This window comes from Daldinia caldariorum (genome assembly GCF_022478825.1).
Source record: "Daldinia caldariorum strain CBS 122874 unplaced genomic scaffold F4812scaffold_5, whole genome shotgun sequence".
NCBI classification, from domain to species: domain Eukaryota; kingdom Fungi; phylum Ascomycota; class Sordariomycetes; order Xylariales; family Hypoxylaceae; genus Daldinia; species Daldinia caldariorum.
The window spans coordinates 675,435-693,527 of record NW_025953041.1 but is presented as its reverse complement, the minus strand read 5'-3'; the positions used below and the strand labels follow the sequence as shown (position 1 = coordinate 693,527).

The 18,093-nt window shown below is 28.6% G+C and overlaps 2 protein-coding genes across 2 annotated transcripts; both read left to right on the top strand.

Moving 5' to 3' along the window:
• The first annotated feature begins 9,635 nt into the window (after nucleotides 1–9,635).
• F4812DRAFT_324679 (uncharacterized protein) lies at nucleotides 9,636–10,882 on the top strand. Its single transcript, XM_047931497.1, has one exon. The coding sequence runs from the start codon at nucleotides 9,867–9,869 to the stop codon at nucleotides 10,314–10,316; it is 450 nt and encodes a 149-aa protein (XP_047791602.1). The 5' UTR covers nucleotides 9,636–9,866; the 3' UTR covers nucleotides 10,317–10,882.
• Nucleotides 10,883–14,193: 3,311 nt separating this feature from the next.
• On the top strand, nucleotides 14,194–17,957 carry F4812DRAFT_324621 (frequency clock protein). Its single transcript, XM_047931496.1, has one exon. It carries the CDS (start codon nucleotides 14,505–14,507, stop codon nucleotides 17,448–17,450), a length of 2,946 nt encoding a protein of 981 aa, XP_047791601.1. The 5' UTR covers nucleotides 14,194–14,504; the 3' UTR covers nucleotides 17,451–17,957.
• The last annotated feature ends 136 nt before the right edge of the window (nucleotides 17,958–18,093 follow it).

The window sequence follows — 18,093 nt, the reverse complement described above, 5'->3', positions numbered from 1 at the left end:
TTAATTTCTATATATATTCTTTTTTAAATTTTTATTTAATAATCTTAATTAATGCCTTTTATTTATTTACATTTAATAAATATACTTTATTTAATTTAAGTAATTATCTTTCTTTAAAATTTATTCTGTAATTATAAAGTCCATAATTTAGGACTCTTATATTTGTATTTGATTTTTTAATAAATAATTTTAAATATTTCTTTTAATATTTTTTTAATATATTAATAAATCTATTATATACTACCTTAATTTTTCCTTTTATTATTATTTATTATTTCATTTATTTAATTAATTTTATAAGTTATAATATATATAAAGATATTATTTAATAAGCTTTTTTAAAAGCTGTAAATACGTGCTTATTTACTGCTGTATTAAATTTATTTAAATCGGCTTCTTTCCAATACTTAAATTTATAACCTTTCGTATTTAGCTCTAATAATAATCACTTAATAATATTTTTCTACTAATCTATCTTTAAGTTATTAATTTCTAATTAAGGTTTTTTTAAAACCATATTATATTAAATATTAATAATATTAAAAATAACTAATTAATTTTTTTATTAAATTTAAATTAAGAAATTCATAATTTTTTATTTAATCTATTTTTTATTATATCTAATTAATTTTCCATTAATTATAAATACTTTATATAATATTTCTTTTTCTTAATAACTAATTTAATATTTATTAATTATATTAAATTATATAATATTTATAAAATATTTACTATTTATTAATACTTAAATCTTTTAATCCTCCCATTTTATTATTATATATAAATAATTATTAATTACTTATATTGCATTAAAGTTCCTTAAGGTATTTTCTTTATTTAAATCTTTTTTTTTAAGTTAATTTTATTATTTTTTAATAAATTTAAATAGGGTTTCGTTAAATATCTTTATATTTTCGTATTTTTTAATATATTTCTTTAAAGTAATAAATTTATAAATCATATATACTTAATATTTATATTAATTATAAACTTCTTATAACCTTCTATAATATATATATTCATAAAGTTTATTATTTATAAGAAATATAATACTAATAACTATGTTATTTATTTATATATTTCTTAAAAAAGTAAATTTAAACTTAATTTTAATTTTATTAATATACTTACATTTATATATAAGCAAATATCCTTTTACTAATTTAGGTTAAAAACTTATATTTTCTTTAGTTAAATTATATATTTAATAATAATTATAAGGATAAGAAATCTAAAATATCTTATAATATTATTTATATTTTAAATTTTATTATAAATTATATATATATGCCTTAGATTTTAGGTTAAATTTCTAAATTCCAAAAATAAGGATTTATCTTTTTATGTCTAAAGACTGTTTTATCTTAATAACTTTTTATAAAAAATATACTATCTTTAAAATATTAGTTTTTACTTTTTTAAAGTTAACCCTAATTACTAATATTCCTTTTCTTTATACTTAAAAGTACTTATTAATAACTATTATAATAAATTCTAACCTTATATATACCACTTTTCTTTCTTATAACCCTTTAATAACTAAGAATTACTATATTTTTAATTTTTAAAATTAAATAAGGTTTAAAATTGAAAGAATTATAACTGCTCAACTCATAAGGAACATATAAAACTCTTAATCCTACTCCTTTTTTCATTTAATAATTTATTTTTAAATATAAATATAATTTTTATTTATAATCCATCCTTAATTAAAATTTAATACCCCTTCGTTATAAGCCTAATGGTTAATCACCCATTTTTATATATTATTAAATTTGTAAAAAGGCCATTTATTTTTTTTTTAAAATATTATAATCTTTTATTATTCTATAAAATCTAATATTTTATTAATCCGTACTTAAATAAACTCTTTCCTTTTTAAATCCTTATTATAATAAATTTAAATATTTAATATCCAAAATTTTTAATTTAAAATATCCTTAATAATTTCCTCTAGGATTTAAGGATTTAGTTCATAATTATATTAGCCTTTAATATAATTAGATATTCTCCATAAACATTTTTTATTTATATCTTATCCTTTTTTAATTTTAATAAATAATAAATATTATTAAAATAAAAACTAATTTCTTAATTTTCTTTTATCATTATTAAAATATCGTAAACAGTCCTAATAATTACACTTTTAAAAATCAAATTACTAACAATAATTATTTAAAATAATGTAATTTTCAATATTCTAAACAATTTAAGGAATTTAAATATTAAATGCTTTTAAAAATACTGCTCCTATAACTCGGGGCTCTAATCGTCCTTTAGGTACTTTAAGCTATTTTTTAAATACCTTATAGTTCTTAAATATATAACCTATTTTATTATAATTATAATACTTAACTTTAATCATATCTCTTTTAGGTTTTTCCATTTTAACAGCATTAAGGCTTACCTCCTTAAGTTCTTTTTTAATATATGAAAAAAGGGTTTTCTTAATTCTTTTTTCCTAAAACCTCTTATATAACCATTTATCATAAATAATAACTCGTTTAATATATTTATTAATATACTTAAATCTCTTTTTCTTAAAGATTTTATTTTTTACTTAAATTACTAATCCCTTATAAAAATAATTAAATTAAATATCCTCCAATAGTTAAACTACTATTACTAAACGCTTAAATTAGATAATATACTTTAAAACTCTTTTAATTTATTTAAGGTTTTAAATAACCTTACAAACATTTTCCTTCTTAAGTAAATTGTTAAATATTAATTTTATTTTTTCTTTAAAGTTCACATATTTATTAAAAACGTACTTAAACTCCTCTATTTCCTTTTAAGTTTTATTTAAATAATTATTTAAAATAAGTTAAAACTATATAAAAATATTTCTTTTAAAATATTAATAAATTATTAAAACTTTATATTTATTTTTATTAAAGTTAATTTAAAAAAATATTAAATTAATTTTTTATATTAATAATACTATTATATTTAAATAATAAAAAAGATTTAAATCCTTTATTAAAAAGTAAAAGAACAGTTAAGTCCTATTATATTAAATATAAACTAAGCTTATCATTATTACTATTTTTTTCCTTTTTAACCTTAACTAATTTATTATATAAATTCGTTAATTTATTTTTAAATCTTTTATATATATAATATACCTTTTTTATATTCTTTTTTAATTATAATATATTATTTAGATTATCGCTTTCACTATTACTCTTATCTTTAATTACTTTCCCTTTTCTTTTATTAATAAACTTAACAGTTTCTTTTACCTTTTCCTTAAATTTTAATAATTTTACTTAAAACCTAATTTCCGTTAAAACCATATTATTAATTAATTCTAAAACATAATTAAAAGGAAATACATTAAATTAATTACGTTTTTCTACTTAATTAATTTTAATTAACAGTTAATTTTTAAGAGATTTATTTAAAAAATATTTTAAGATAAATAAATTATAAATAATCCTTATAAATAAAAGGATATTTTTATTAAAATTAATACTTATATTATATTTAATTAATAATATTATTAATTAAAAAGCTATTAAAATATAATAAATTTATATTTAAATTTATAAAAATGTAATAATTAAGGCTTAATTTTAAATAAATAATAATAATATAAGTTAAATATTAAGATATTATTAAAAGGGTTTATTAAAAAAGCTTAAAGTCCTTTCCTTTATACAAATATAAAACTTAAATTAATAATTAAAAAAACGTAAATAAATATCTAAATATATAATAATTTTTAAATATTTATAAATTTCCCCGTCCTTTAAAGTTATCGTGGTCTTTAATAATCTTATTAATTTTAATAATCTTACAAAATCACTAAGATCACTAGGATCACTTCCCTCCAATACATTTTACCTGTAGTTTATCCGTTCCTGGGATCGTACGTTTCAAGATCCCCGCTTCCATACAAGGTATAGTTCCCGTGCTGTTGGTTCGTGACATTCCTTTTAAAAATAAAGTTAATTAAAATACTTAATATAATCAAATATATTACCTTAATAATAATTAATCTTTTTTTATTAATTATTAATCTTAACTTAATACTTATAAATTTTATTATAATATTTATAAATTTTATTTAATTAACCCTTAATTTTTTTATATAATGAAAAGAATTCTTTTTTAATTTTATAACACTTATTGCACAAATAAAATAATTTAAAAAAAATATTATTTAAAGAATTTATTTTTATTACATTATAACCCAAACAATTGTTATTATAAGTACAATAATTATAAATAAAGAAATTAATAATAAAAAAATAAAAGGTTTTATTTATATAAAAATAATAGGAATAAAATATCCCTTAATAATTAAAAAATTTAATAAAAACAGCACGAACTTTATAAGCAACTTTTTAATTAAGCTAATAACAGATCTTAAAAATCGCTTTCGATATACGTCCTAATATTATAAAGAAAGTTAATTTTATTAAACTAAATAAATAAAAAAATAAAAAGAAAAACCTATTAGGATCTTTAAAAATAAAAAAGCTTAAAAAAAGGAAATAATATTATAAGCTAATAAATAATAAAGCTATATTTAATATAAAAGCAAAGATATTAATTAATAACATTTCAGTTAAACCTTAAATATATAAATCTTATAAATTTTATAAATCTTAAGGATTTTACTAAAAAATATAAGATCCTTAAAATTCTTAAGAACTATAAGATTTATAAGACCTTTAAAAAAACATTAAGTAAAAAAAAAAGTTTATAAAATATTTAAAACTATTATATATTTAAATATTTATTTACATTTCTTTAACTATTAATTTAAATCTTATATTTAACTTATATAAGGGAAAGGACTTTAAGCCTTTTTAATAAATACTTTTAACGCTTTATTAATATTTAACCTATATTATTACTGTTTACTTAAAATTAAAACCCTTATTATTACACTTTAATAAACTTAAGTATAAGTTTATTACAATAATAAAAAGAGTAAAATAATTTATAATAAATAAAAATAATAATAATAATAATAATAACCATATTTATTATATTAATTATAAATATTATTATAATAATAAAAAAAATAAATATAATATAAAATAATCTTTTAAAATTTAAAAATAATAATATTAAATATATAAAAAGGACAAATACTAATTTATTAAATATTTAAAATATAAATAAAAAAAGTTAAAGAAAAATGAAAAGTTAAATAAAGCTTTTTTAAAAAAAAACTATATAACGTTTTTAACAAATTATAAAAAAATTAAAAACCTAAATTTAAAATCTAATTATAAAAGAAATAAAATAGCCTATTCGATAATAAATCTTAATAAAAATAATAATTTATATATAATTACTATATACTTATTTAATTAAGCATTTTACTATTATATTACCACTTACCTTTTTTCGAATAACCTAAAATCTAACATTATCTTTATATTAAATTAATATATAAAAAACTTTTTTTAAAGAATTATATTAAATATAAGAATAACTTAAATATTTATAATAAAAAAAGGCTAATATTTAGCTTTTATTAAAGAATATCTAAACAAATAATTAAAAATAAATAGTATTTGCGCTAAAAAAGTTAATATTTAATTTAATAATAAATTATTTATTAAATTACTTAATATAATTATTATAAATATTTTATTTAATAAAATAAACTTTTATATTATAAAATTAAATATTTTATTTTTATTATTATTAAAAGATATAAATTAATTAAAAATATATTTTAATAATATTATTAATTAATTTATATATAAAAATAATATAATAATTAATATTAAAAGAAAATGGAGATATTTATAATTTTAATTAAAAAATATTACTTATTTTATAAAAATAAAACTTTAATATTTATATATACATTTTAATCATTTATTAATTAATAAATTATATAACCTATTAAATAAAATTAATTATAATATTAATATAAATAACTTTAAAAAAATTAATAAATTTTATTATTATTATTAAATTAAAAGTAAAGCTCTTTAATAATTTAAATTTACTTTAAAAGATTTAAATATAAAATTTAATTATAAAATAATTATTAATATAATATATTTAAAAAAATAATTAATCTTATATATTATTAATATAATTATTAATTTTTAAATAACGTAATTTTTAAAGAATATTATTGTTAAAAAAATGTAAAAAACGTTAAAAAAATATTAAATTAATATTTACTTTAAATCACTTAACGTTATTTCTTATAATACGGGCATAAATTTTAATAACTTTAAATTTTAAAATAAAACACAAGTAATAAAAGTTACTTGTTATTAAGTATTAATAAAAGCTTATTAATCTATTAAAAAAGTTAAAAAGTACCACGGCTTTATTCATAAAGTATATAAAATTATTACTAATAAATTTAAGGATTTTAACTTAAAAACGTTACATTTTTAAATAACTGTAAAAATAATTAATAATATTATTAATCCGGATAATTTTATTTTAACCTTATTTATTTTCGGCACTTACTTTAAAATCAATATAAATTTACCACTTATTGTTACATAAATCTAAAAAGCATAAATAATTTAAAAAACAATAACGGAAATTAAGAAAATTAAATCGCAATATTTTGTACGGGACGCCTTAAATACTTATAACAGCCTTAACACCAAAGTAACTTTCTTTATATCTTTTTCCATCGGTAATAAAGTATTAATTTATAGGAAAAAAAATAATTAAAAAACACTATATAAAATTATTACAATTATTAAAAAAAATATTATTATTATTTTAAATATATTAAATAATATATTTATATTTTAAAATTTATATATTAAATTTTATATTTAAATTAAAGAAAATCCAGTTCCATTAAAAAAAATTAAAATTAAATTATTTAAACTTATATTTAACTTTAACAATTATTAAATCATCCCGGAAAAAGATCTTATACATACTAATAATTTATCCTATATTATTACCTTATATATTAACATTAAAAAACAAAATAACCTTACTTTAACATTATAACTTTAAGTAAATAATAAAATAATTACATTAAAGAAACTGTATAAAGCATTAAATATAAAAAAATTAAATATTCTTTTTAATAAAAATATATTACAACTTAAAATATATAATATAATAATATATTAAAATATAATAATATTTAAATTATAAATAATTTGTAAAATTAAAGGCAAAAACACTTTTGCTTTATACGAAAAATCATATTTAATAATCCAAAAATATAATAATTTTAATAAAAAGTTTATAATAATATATACATTTACCATTTAAAAAGCTAATTAATAATTAATATTAACATTAGTTTTTATATTTTATTAAAAAATAAAAATTATAATAAAGGATATTATTATAATTTATATTTAATTTAAAATATTAATATAAAAACCGATTTTTATATATTTATTAATAAAATTAAAAAATAAATACTTTAAAAAAACGTTATTATATATTATTAAATTATTATATAATTTTGTAAAATTAAATATTTATTAATTTAAAATTTATTTATATTATTATTAATAAAAATTATATATAAAATTATTAATATTTAATCTTTATTTATTAATAATAAATATAAATCCTTTTAAATTTACTAGCTTTTAAATAAATAATACCTTAAATATAAATATAATAGAATTTCTTACCGCTAAAAATAAAGTACTTATTAAAACCGGAATTAAAATGTACTTTTAAAAGATTTTAAATAACGGAATTAAAGACTTTAATAACTCTTGCATTACTATTTATAATAAAGGCTATAAGATTATAACTATTTAAAAAGAATAAGCTAAAAAGCTAGCGCTATTAAATGTAAAATCCCCGAATATAATTAAACGATTTATGGAATAAAAAGCTTAAAAAAACGTATATTTTTTTATATACTAACTTAAAACCGCCTTTAATTATTTAATAATAATTTAGCACTTTAAGTTTAACTTAAAAGAAATTAAAGTTTTTAATATTAAAATTAAATGGTAAATAAATAATTAATTACGTGGATTTAATTATATTAATTTAAATCTTTAAAATTTATAATTATATATTTTTATTAATAAATTATTTACAAATAATAAGGATTTTAATTTATAAATTAATTATATTATTATTTTAAATAATAAAAGGTTTATAAATTAAAATAACGAATTTTAAATCATTAAAAATATTATTTATTAATTTTTATTAAATATAAATATATTATCCGTAACGTACTTATTAATAAAATTTATAAAATAATATAAGGTTTTAATATAAGCTTTATTATTTATTATTTTATTAATATTATTTTAAATTAATTGTTAATTTTAAAAGTTTCTTTTATTTTATATATTAATTCTTTTTTCTTATATTAGTACTTAATATAAATAAAAAGTATTAACGAAAAAAGATTAATAATTAATTTAATAACCTTATAACAATTTTACGAAAATTAAGAAATAAATAACATTTATTAAATCCACAATATATATAATTTAATAAATATTATAATAAAAATATTATTAAATAAAATTATAAAAATATTAATAAAAAGTAATTAAATTAATTTACGTTTAAAAGAATAAAAAACAGTATTAACTTATTATAATAGCAGATTATTATAACTAATTACCAAATATTAGCTTTAATTAAAAATATTTAATAAAAAAGTATTAATTAATTTAAAAGTGGGATAATATAATATATATTAATACGGCTTAATATATAGGATAACTTTTAATTAAAATTATTATAATTTTAACTTTAATTTATTATAAAAATATATATATATTAATATAATTATATAATAATATAAAAATAAATTAATATATATGTACTTTAATTTATTTATATAATGGTTTATATATAAGTTAATATATTTTTAAATTAATATAAGCACGTATTAACGTATTTTCTTTTTTAAAGATTTTTTGTATTAAGTAATTAACTTTGCAATTAATTAATTACGAAAAGAAAATAAAATAAATAACAGTTACATAATATTAACATTAAAGCATTTTATTAAAAATAAAGTGCTTTAATGTTAATATAAAAAAAAGGAATAATATATTTATTATTATTATATAAAAGGATAACGCATTATTAATTAATTTTAAATAAATTCTTTTTTTTAAATATTATTAATACATTAATTTCACCCTTATTATTATTATTTTACTTATTTATTATTTTTACCATATGTACGTACTTACTAATAATTAATAAATTAAAAATTATAAATATTTTAATAAATATAATTTAATTTAATTTAAATTTTTAATATATTTATATTAAAAATAAAAATAAAAATATTAATTATTATATAATTATAATAATATAATAAAATTATAATAATTATTATATTTTTTAAAATAAATAATTATTTAAAATATAAAAAATAAAATTATATAAAATAAATGCCCCATTATAATATATAAGTTTAAAATTACATATTATATGATAATCGGGTTTTATAATATGCTTATTCCAGCCGTAACGGACGTCGTTCGCCGGGTAACGTAGCGTAAAAAGCATCGTAAATGCTTAAATATCTCCGACCACCATCCGGCTTTAGCGGTGATAAATTACGATATTAACTAGTTGCGAGCGTACCGAAAGTGATCGGTATAAAGCTGCCATGAGAAGAAACCCCTGCAAATATTTTGCGGACCAACCAATTAAATTCTCTGAACATGTCACTGTGTCATGACGGAGATTAGCTCGAGGTTACCGACGGAGCGATGACATGGTGGCGAAGAGACTATCAGATTACCTTGTATATAATGTGGTCTATATAAATGAGAAGCCTCGCACATCTAGCTGACGCTGATAAGGAGTACTTGTACTTAAATAATTGAATTGTCATTATCAGCTAAGAGGTAAAAACCAATAAGCTTTTCTTACCCGAAGCTCGTTGAAATCCGCACCCCATGTCACCACCGTCGAGGGAGCAGCTCTTGCAAACAGCCAAACTCTTCATAGAGGCGTTCAACGAGTTCACGCCCGAATCAGTCATTCGATACTGCAGTCCTACATGCAGGCACAGAATAGCCCCGGACACGCTGAAGTCCGCGCCGCAGAGCAACGCCGAGTACGCGGAGCTCATCGCGACGATGAATACCGTGATGCCGGCAATCCACCTCCGGATTGTGGACGAGGGAGAACCGATTGTGGACGAAGTCACCCGCAAAGCCGTGCTGCATTTGAAATCGAGGTCCGAGACGGCTGTGGACTTATATGAGAATGAGTATGTTTGGATCTTAACAATGAGCGAAGATGGTAAATCTGTCGATGACGTCTTGGAATTCGTGGATAGTCTGTATACGAGCGAGGAAGTACCGAAGCTTAGGAAGGCGATAGAGGAGATGGCTAAGAAGTGAACGGTGATAGTTGAATAGGCTTGTGGAGTTGAACTTATTCAAACCTTCCCCCCTTTTTTCTTTTTCTAGAGCCATGCGGGCCGTAACGGGACAAGATTACCCCCATGGTCCGATTAGCGACTTAGTTAACGAATACCTATGACGAAATCTTCTAGACCACTTCATACGAGCATTGTTTACATAGTATACACGAGACAACCGCATACTCGCTTTGTTAACGTTTGAAGTCATGTAGCACTTATTGAATTTTGAAGGTTCTTAGTTGAGACTCAGCCACTGATGATTTCCATCGTCACCTAGATATTACAATCTACGTCATGACTTACACTCTTACTCAAGCCACGTTATCTTTCGGAATTGATGAACAACATGCTTGCCTGGGTGAGATGCTCATGGGGGTTAGTGGACATCGAGACTTCAAGATATGAGGTAGGTAAGATCGATGCAATCTTTATTGCATACCCCAATATCGTTTAAAATCTTAGATGCGTGAAGTGTCGCTATGATGCCCTATTGGTACGGTTATGCAGATGAGTATAAGGCTTTCCTGAGATGGTTGATAAGCAGTATCATGTCGGGATTATTATTGAAAAACCGTCACTTTTGAAATTAGTGCATACTAGAAGACTATCGCAATGCGCCAAGCCGAAGCCATGATATTACTCGAGAGGCTCGACTTAACTTCTGCTCTCATCATAAGAACTGTTTCTGATCAAGTTTCTTCGTTAGGCGGAATGCTTTTCAAGGTTTGATAATGAGTCAGTACTTTGGTCTTTGGACGATTCAACATCAGCATCATATGCGATGTGCGGATGTTTGTGGGGAGACGGCGTCGCTTGCAGGCATGTCGGTGGTATCGACAAGGGGAGCTCCTAGAGCTGCGCTCGCCTGGGCGGCAAAGATCCAGAGAGGTGGTTCTAGACCACGCGGCGGATATAAATGCGGCGGATATAAATGGTCTAAGGGGCAATTGATATCTAAACCGTACCAAGGTAGAGTTCTACAACGTTGATAAGACGAGACAAATATTATGTACTCATCGAACGGTTAGATCAGTCCTATCTACTGAGATCCGTCGTGTTGCGATAACTGTACTCCGGCGTAACTCACGCAGAGATTCTTAATACCGAATTAGATACCTAGTTGGAGTCAGACTGCGGTATAGCACCGATAACGATCTTCAACCAGATTAGGCACTTTTGGGTGACCCATTTACATACCTTAGGTAGGGTAGGTAAGTATGTAGTACGCATGCATGCTGATGCGTATTGGTCGAAACGAGCGATCCCCGTCCTCTGATGGCGTTAGCATTAGCACGCATGATATCGCAAATCAGAAGACAGAAGAAGATCTAGATCTTGGATAAGATTACTTAACCTACTAGCTTGCGAAGTAAGAAGTGAAGTGCCCATAAAACCCCAGTGATCTCGATTCTCGATTCATCTTAATACCTCTTTGGTTTTGAGTTGAGAAGGATGGAGCCGCCTGATAGTCGCGTGTTTGAAGATTGAATTTCCGAGGCTTTAGCAGGAGATGCCTATAATATATCAATTAAAAAATGATTATCGTGGAAAGTGGTGACCCACTTCTGCTCCCTCTACTAATCATATTGCCGATGACTTGAATCGTTCCACAAGGTTGGACAAAAGGCAAACCGGCTTATGACGGAACATCCGATTCGGCACATACATTCTGGTGAGTAAACCAGGTACCTATAGGTATGCAAAGTGTATAGGATGTACCAAGGTATCTAGGTACACAATCTTTCTCATTTTTTTATTTTTATTTTTATTTTTCAACCAAAAGGTCACCTGACGATTAGACTGATGAGATATTGCATAAGTCCATGTATCTAGGGACCGTTTGTACTAGGTACATACTCTAATCATCCACATGGAAGTCGGGACCAGAAGTTGGCCACTGTGGCTCGGTGTAGCTGCACAGGTGAAAGTCGGGACCACCCAATCCACTAAAGACAACTAAAGGCAGGGGGTACCACACCCGGGTACTACCAACCTGTAAGTCTTTTAAGATCCGCTAAGAAATGGCAGATCGAGATTTTACAAACACTCTTATCCTTTTCGGGTCAATCCTCGTACGACTTTTGACCTAATCGACCTAACGAGGTTTACGGATCCGTAATGAGGTCACAACTCGTGGAAACAAGTAGCTTTACCTCTCAAAGAGCTCCAAAGCTCTATTAGAACTGCCATACTATGTAAGTTCTTTTTGTCCGGCACATTACTTCGACGTTAGGTGTGTGTCAGGTACCGTCCAGACGCCCATGTCTTTTGCGACCTTACCTTTGATGGTAGGGGTTGGTTAGGTAGGGGGAGGGGGCGTTAGCGTTTTCAATACACGCCCTCTACTACCTGATGTACGTACCGAGGTAGTTACAGCCTACCTACCTAAGATGTATCTTTTAGTGTGTGTATTGTGCGACAGCCAGACGGGCGGATTCGAGAAAAACAATCAATATATACAGAAAGTCCGGGCCAAAAGTCTTGCATATCATAGCTTAGGTAAGCTACCCACTTAGGTACGAAGTATGTGTCAATAAAAAAAGGCCATACGGTGTCTGATCTACCAATAGCAGCTAGCTCCCCTGTGGCTATAGTGGTAAGCCCCTTAAAGTTTAGCGTACAAGCCATTATCCGCCCCCAAACCTAGTACTAAGCCAATACAGTGCTATTATAATCGTGCATGTTAAATTCCTGTCGTTAAAAGCTTGGCAAAGCTTGGCATGTGCAAGACTTTTGGCCCGGACCTTTGTACTCAAGAGATAGCAAACTAAAAACGAGTAAATACATATATTCAATTACCCTTAAAAAGATACTCGATATAAATAAAAATGGTTATTCTTCAATTTTTGCGATTTTCTTTAAAAAGTTATTCAAGGTATAAGATATTATTTCGTTTTTTTTTTTCATTTTCGAATCTCCTAGCCAGACTGTCACAGCAACCCAACTTTACCTACTTACATACTACTGCCTAGTTGTAATTGGTCAGTTAGAGTTCGGCTAGATTTTGACTCAACCGTTAACTTCACGCCACTGGCGTCTGGCCCCTCTGGACCCTTGATCGGCGAAAAAAAAGGTACCTCGTTTTGTACGATGCTAGCAGGTTACGCTCGATCCAGAGACTGCAGCACCTCCAAGTCTATCGGTTGTAATAATTGCTAAATCACCTTTTCGAACCTGCGAGGAAAGGTAACCCCGGCGGCGAAAGGGGGGGGGGCTTGACAAGCCCTACGGTGGGTAGTTGCTGTTCTCGTAACTTTCATGAATCTCGATACGCATGTCATTCTTTTTTCTATTTTCAATTCGATACAGTACAATACGATACGTATCGTATTTCTTTTTTAAAAATACATATTATCTTTTTTTATTTTAATTTCGTTAGATGGGAGCCGAATAAAAAAAAAATATTTTTTCTCTCCCTCCAAATCTAACGAACTATTTCCCAAAGTAAATGAGGCCATTCGGAGAACCAAGGTCCAGACTTGCTACCCTACCACCAAGTTCCTAAATAAGCGAGTGCATTCAACGAAGCATCTTCAATAATTGCATGCATCCATAATCTATTATACCTAATCTATTATTATACTCTTATAGGTACCCTTATGTCCCTCATCTTTTAGTCTTGCTCGCTTTCCGCTCCATCTCCTCCCGGGCCAATACTATTCCTATATTCAACCACTTTCAATACGAACTAAACCTTTCGACCAAGGGAGAAGAAACTCTGCATGTAGGTATGACGTTGCATCGTCGACTTTTCACGAATCCCAACCCTTGGAGGTCACCGCAACCCCCAAATGCATCACAACAACATCTCGCAGAAGGGTTTCCATCTCATTCTCGCAAGGTCCCTTGGTTACTTATTTTGGTCACTTGTTATCGACCCATTCATTCTTTACAACCAATATACGCTTGCAGCTTTCGCACAAATACCCGCGATGTGCTGTCCACCCTCCTCATCTACAACAATCATTCCTCAATCTTCCTAAGACGCATTCTATGTGAAATCATTTTGTCTTTACTCGCCGCACTGACATATTGTGAATTTAGAACACGCTTCTACCTGACGACTATGTCGCTATCAAACCCCCTCTACTCATTTATATGAAATATCAAAAGCTTTTACCTGATCTTCACTATACCAGCACACGAAGGTATTAGCGCGAGCAGCATGGCCGACTCTCGAGACGCGCCCACTGCACCAAATGTCACATATAACAATCCGAGACGAAAGTCGCCCGAAGCTTCTATAACGTTGCAATATCACCGACAAGCGAGAAATGCTTCCAGACGCGAACCCCAGACAACCAATCCACCTATCCACTCAGCTATTTCCAAGCCGCGAAGGAATTCTTCTGGAGATAGCAATGAAACAGGTTTAAGCGACCCGAAGAATTGGTTTGAGTCTTCAAACCAAAAAGCAATGCTCACGACCGATATTGACGAGGCCCCATTTTTTCAAAAAGAGACGGAATCTTCCAATGAAGAAGTAGCCAAATATGGGTTGCCCATGCAGAGTCCCGGATACCGAACCCGCCCAGTGGGATTGGCACATAGCAATCAGAGTGTTGATGAATTTCGTTCCGTAATCGATGACTTAACAGTTGAGAACAAGCGACTAAAGGAAGAGCTAAAGAAGTACAAGCAAATGGGACCTGGCTCGTTACGGAGGGATAAGCTATTCGAAGTCAAAGTTCATGGCCTATCCAGCAGGAAGAAGCGGGAGCTGGAAGCTACCTTGCGGGATTTTACGACGAGTCTCGAGGGATCAAGTACCGGACCCTCAAGTCGAAAGAAGACATCAGGCAAGTCGAAAAACATCCATTCATCAGCGTCTAAGCATGCGTCATCGTCGTCTGGGTCTAACTCGAGACCCATTGACTCTGCTTATGCGTCTATGTCGGCTGGGGCTAGCTCATCTGTTCCGTCGCTTCCCGGTCAGGCTAAGGCTGCACGAGAACGATCCGAACAGAATATCCAGAACTATTTACGAGATATTCCCGAAGGTTTATGGCCGCGACCTACCATCATGACCGAAAAGGAGAAGAAGAAGCTGGTTGTTAAGCGACTTGAACATCTTTTCACAGGCAAGATGGCAAACCCAGCAGAGCGTGTCTTGCTACCACAAGTACCCGAGCCTATCGCTGAAGACGTACAAATGGGAGGAACTAGCGATAGAATAGCAGTACCGAACGAAACGATAAGAGAAGCGCAAATCCGACCGCGAGATTCTAGTCAAAAGGAGAGCAGCTCGCGAGACAATGGGTCTGCGTCGAATTCGCATTCACACTCAAACTCACATTCAAACGGTGACCAAACAGATCCAAGGGACAGCGGCAACAATACCGGTAACCGCAACGGTCGCGCGAATGAGAGCGGTAACAATACATCGCCGCACATGTCAATGCTACCACCGGAACAGCGCCCGACTAGGCCACGCGACTTGGACCCTGACCGCAGACAGGTACCGTCAGAGAACATGGACTATATACGTCATCTGGGATTGGTAGCGCCCGAGTCACAGAAACAATTCTCTGCAAGGGATGTGTCGCCAGATGCGGAAGGATGGGTGTATCTGAATCTGCTGTGCAATTTGGCGCAGCTGCATATCCTCAACGTTACCCCCGCCTTCATTCGGAGCGCGGTGTCGGAGAAGAGTACCAAATTCCAGCTGTCGCCAGACGGAAGAAAAATTCGGTGGCGGGGTGGAGTTGAAGGTACCAAGTTCAGCAGCGACAGTGGCAGCAACTCGCAGCGCAACCAATCAAGTGACGACACGGACGGATCGAACGATCAGGAGCAAAGGAAGAAACAGAAAACGCAGGGATCTGGAAATGACGTCACCGTGCACAAACCATCAAAATTTGGTCTTGGCGTGCAGCAATCCAATTCATCCGAGAGTTTCCACTATAAGCCGTTATTTGTGCACCATCACCAAACATCTTCGTCCGATGAACAACCGTCCGCGGGAGACGAGACGGGCTCGTCGTTTGGACCGCCGGAGGATAGTAATTTGGGAGGTTTAAATTCTCGTTGGGGACAGAGTGGCGTGTCAGGTCTTTCTCAGCGTAAACGCCGCCGCGACGGTGCGATTATTTACTATAGCGGGGCACCGTTCTGTACGGACCTCTCGGGTGATTTTGGAGATGGAGATGGAGAAGTATCCCCCGCTACTTATGATATGACCTCATCGGGAGACAATGCCGACCAGGGACCCATGCAACCCCTCAGCCTCGGTAACACCCGCCCACAATTCAGCCGCTCTACGTCAGGGTCATTGCTTCCTTTCAGACCACTCAGTACTACTCTTGAGGCTCGCAGTACGTTGATGGACGTTGATGATTCTGATGCGCCAGAGTTAACTTCAGCTGAGACTGACGACGACGAGATCGAAGCTGATTTCTCTTGGTCTGACACCAAACAACATACTCCCTTGATAAATCTCGAAGCCAGTGGCTTAGGGGGTACTTATCCCGAGGATCATTTTGTAATTATCGCGCGGACACGGCGACCAAAGCGCGTAAACGATGATGGCAATAGTGCTTTCGGTGACGATGACGAAACATTGTCAGTGCAATTGAGACTCGTCGAACGTTTAAGTCAAGAGACTACCGACTCTATTATTAACAAGCTAGCCAGCATGACAACCAGCTCACCAGCACCACGTCAGGTTTTTGATGTTAGTGGACACGTCGTCCAAATAGAATACCTTCCAGAGAAGTTATTGCGACTATCTCCCGTACCTCTTCCGCCGCCTACATTTTACTTTCCTGGCGAAGATTCTGACCTGGACGACGACGACGACGACGACGAATCCATGGATAGCTCTTCGGAATCGGAAAGTCTTATGAGTAGACGAGCTATTGTAGAAGATGACCCAAGTTCGGATATTGACTTGTCTGGAAATGACGAGGAAGACGAACACTCTGATAGCGGTCAGCAATACGACGCCAGCGGTAGCATATCGCCCGAGAATATCGACGAGCTTCCCGACGTCAGCCAACTTATACGAGGCAGCAGCATAAGGGGGTCGGAAAGGTCTCCAACTACTGGGAGTTCAGCAGCGACCGCCGGTGGAGCTGCTAGTGGTTATAACAGCAGTATAGAAGATTTGTGAGGGAATCACTAAGTTGCTACATATGTTGACTTAACTATCATGCTTGAGGGATACAAGTTTGAATGTGGGACATATACTGAAAACAAGAAAAAACGTGTATTTGTATTCAGGTTTTGTCAAGGTACCCAGGTTGGCGCAAAGTCTTGGTGACTCGGTTATATCCAATGGGTGGCATTTGAAAACGATTCACAGCAGGAGCCTGGGTTGATTTGGAATTCGAAATACCTGTAGTACGTACGGCTTAGGGTATAAGTTATAGCCACAGCTAAAATATTGATATATTATTTACAGTATAACAACAATCAACGTATTCCTGTGACAGGTACCTAGGTAGTAAACACTTGAGTCAAGTATTGCATTTAACTGAAATACACATACGTACCTCGATGTATAATGCATAGGTACCTACCTAGGTAGGTATATGTATGATGGTCACGTGACACTGCGAACTACACGGGCTTCGAACTTTAATTTATGGGGAAAGTCTTAAGTGCAGTGACTTGGAATCATGGAGGGACGCAGGTGCGTTTTGACATACAACAAACTTACCTTACCTAAGATTAATCAAACATGAAGCCGTATCTAATCCAATGATAAGAAGAAAGAGCTACACGCAATTTATGCTTTCCGGATCACGAATTAT

Bases quoted from the DNA above. Each gene is read 5' to 3' on its own strand.
- F4812DRAFT_324679 (XM_047931497.1), top strand. From the start codon at position 9,867: ATGTCACCACCGTCGAGGGAGCAGCTCTTGCAAACAGCCAAACTCTTC.
- F4812DRAFT_324621 (XM_047931496.1), top strand. From the start codon at position 14,505: ATGGCCGACTCTCGAGACGCGCCCACTGCACCAAATGTCACATATAAC.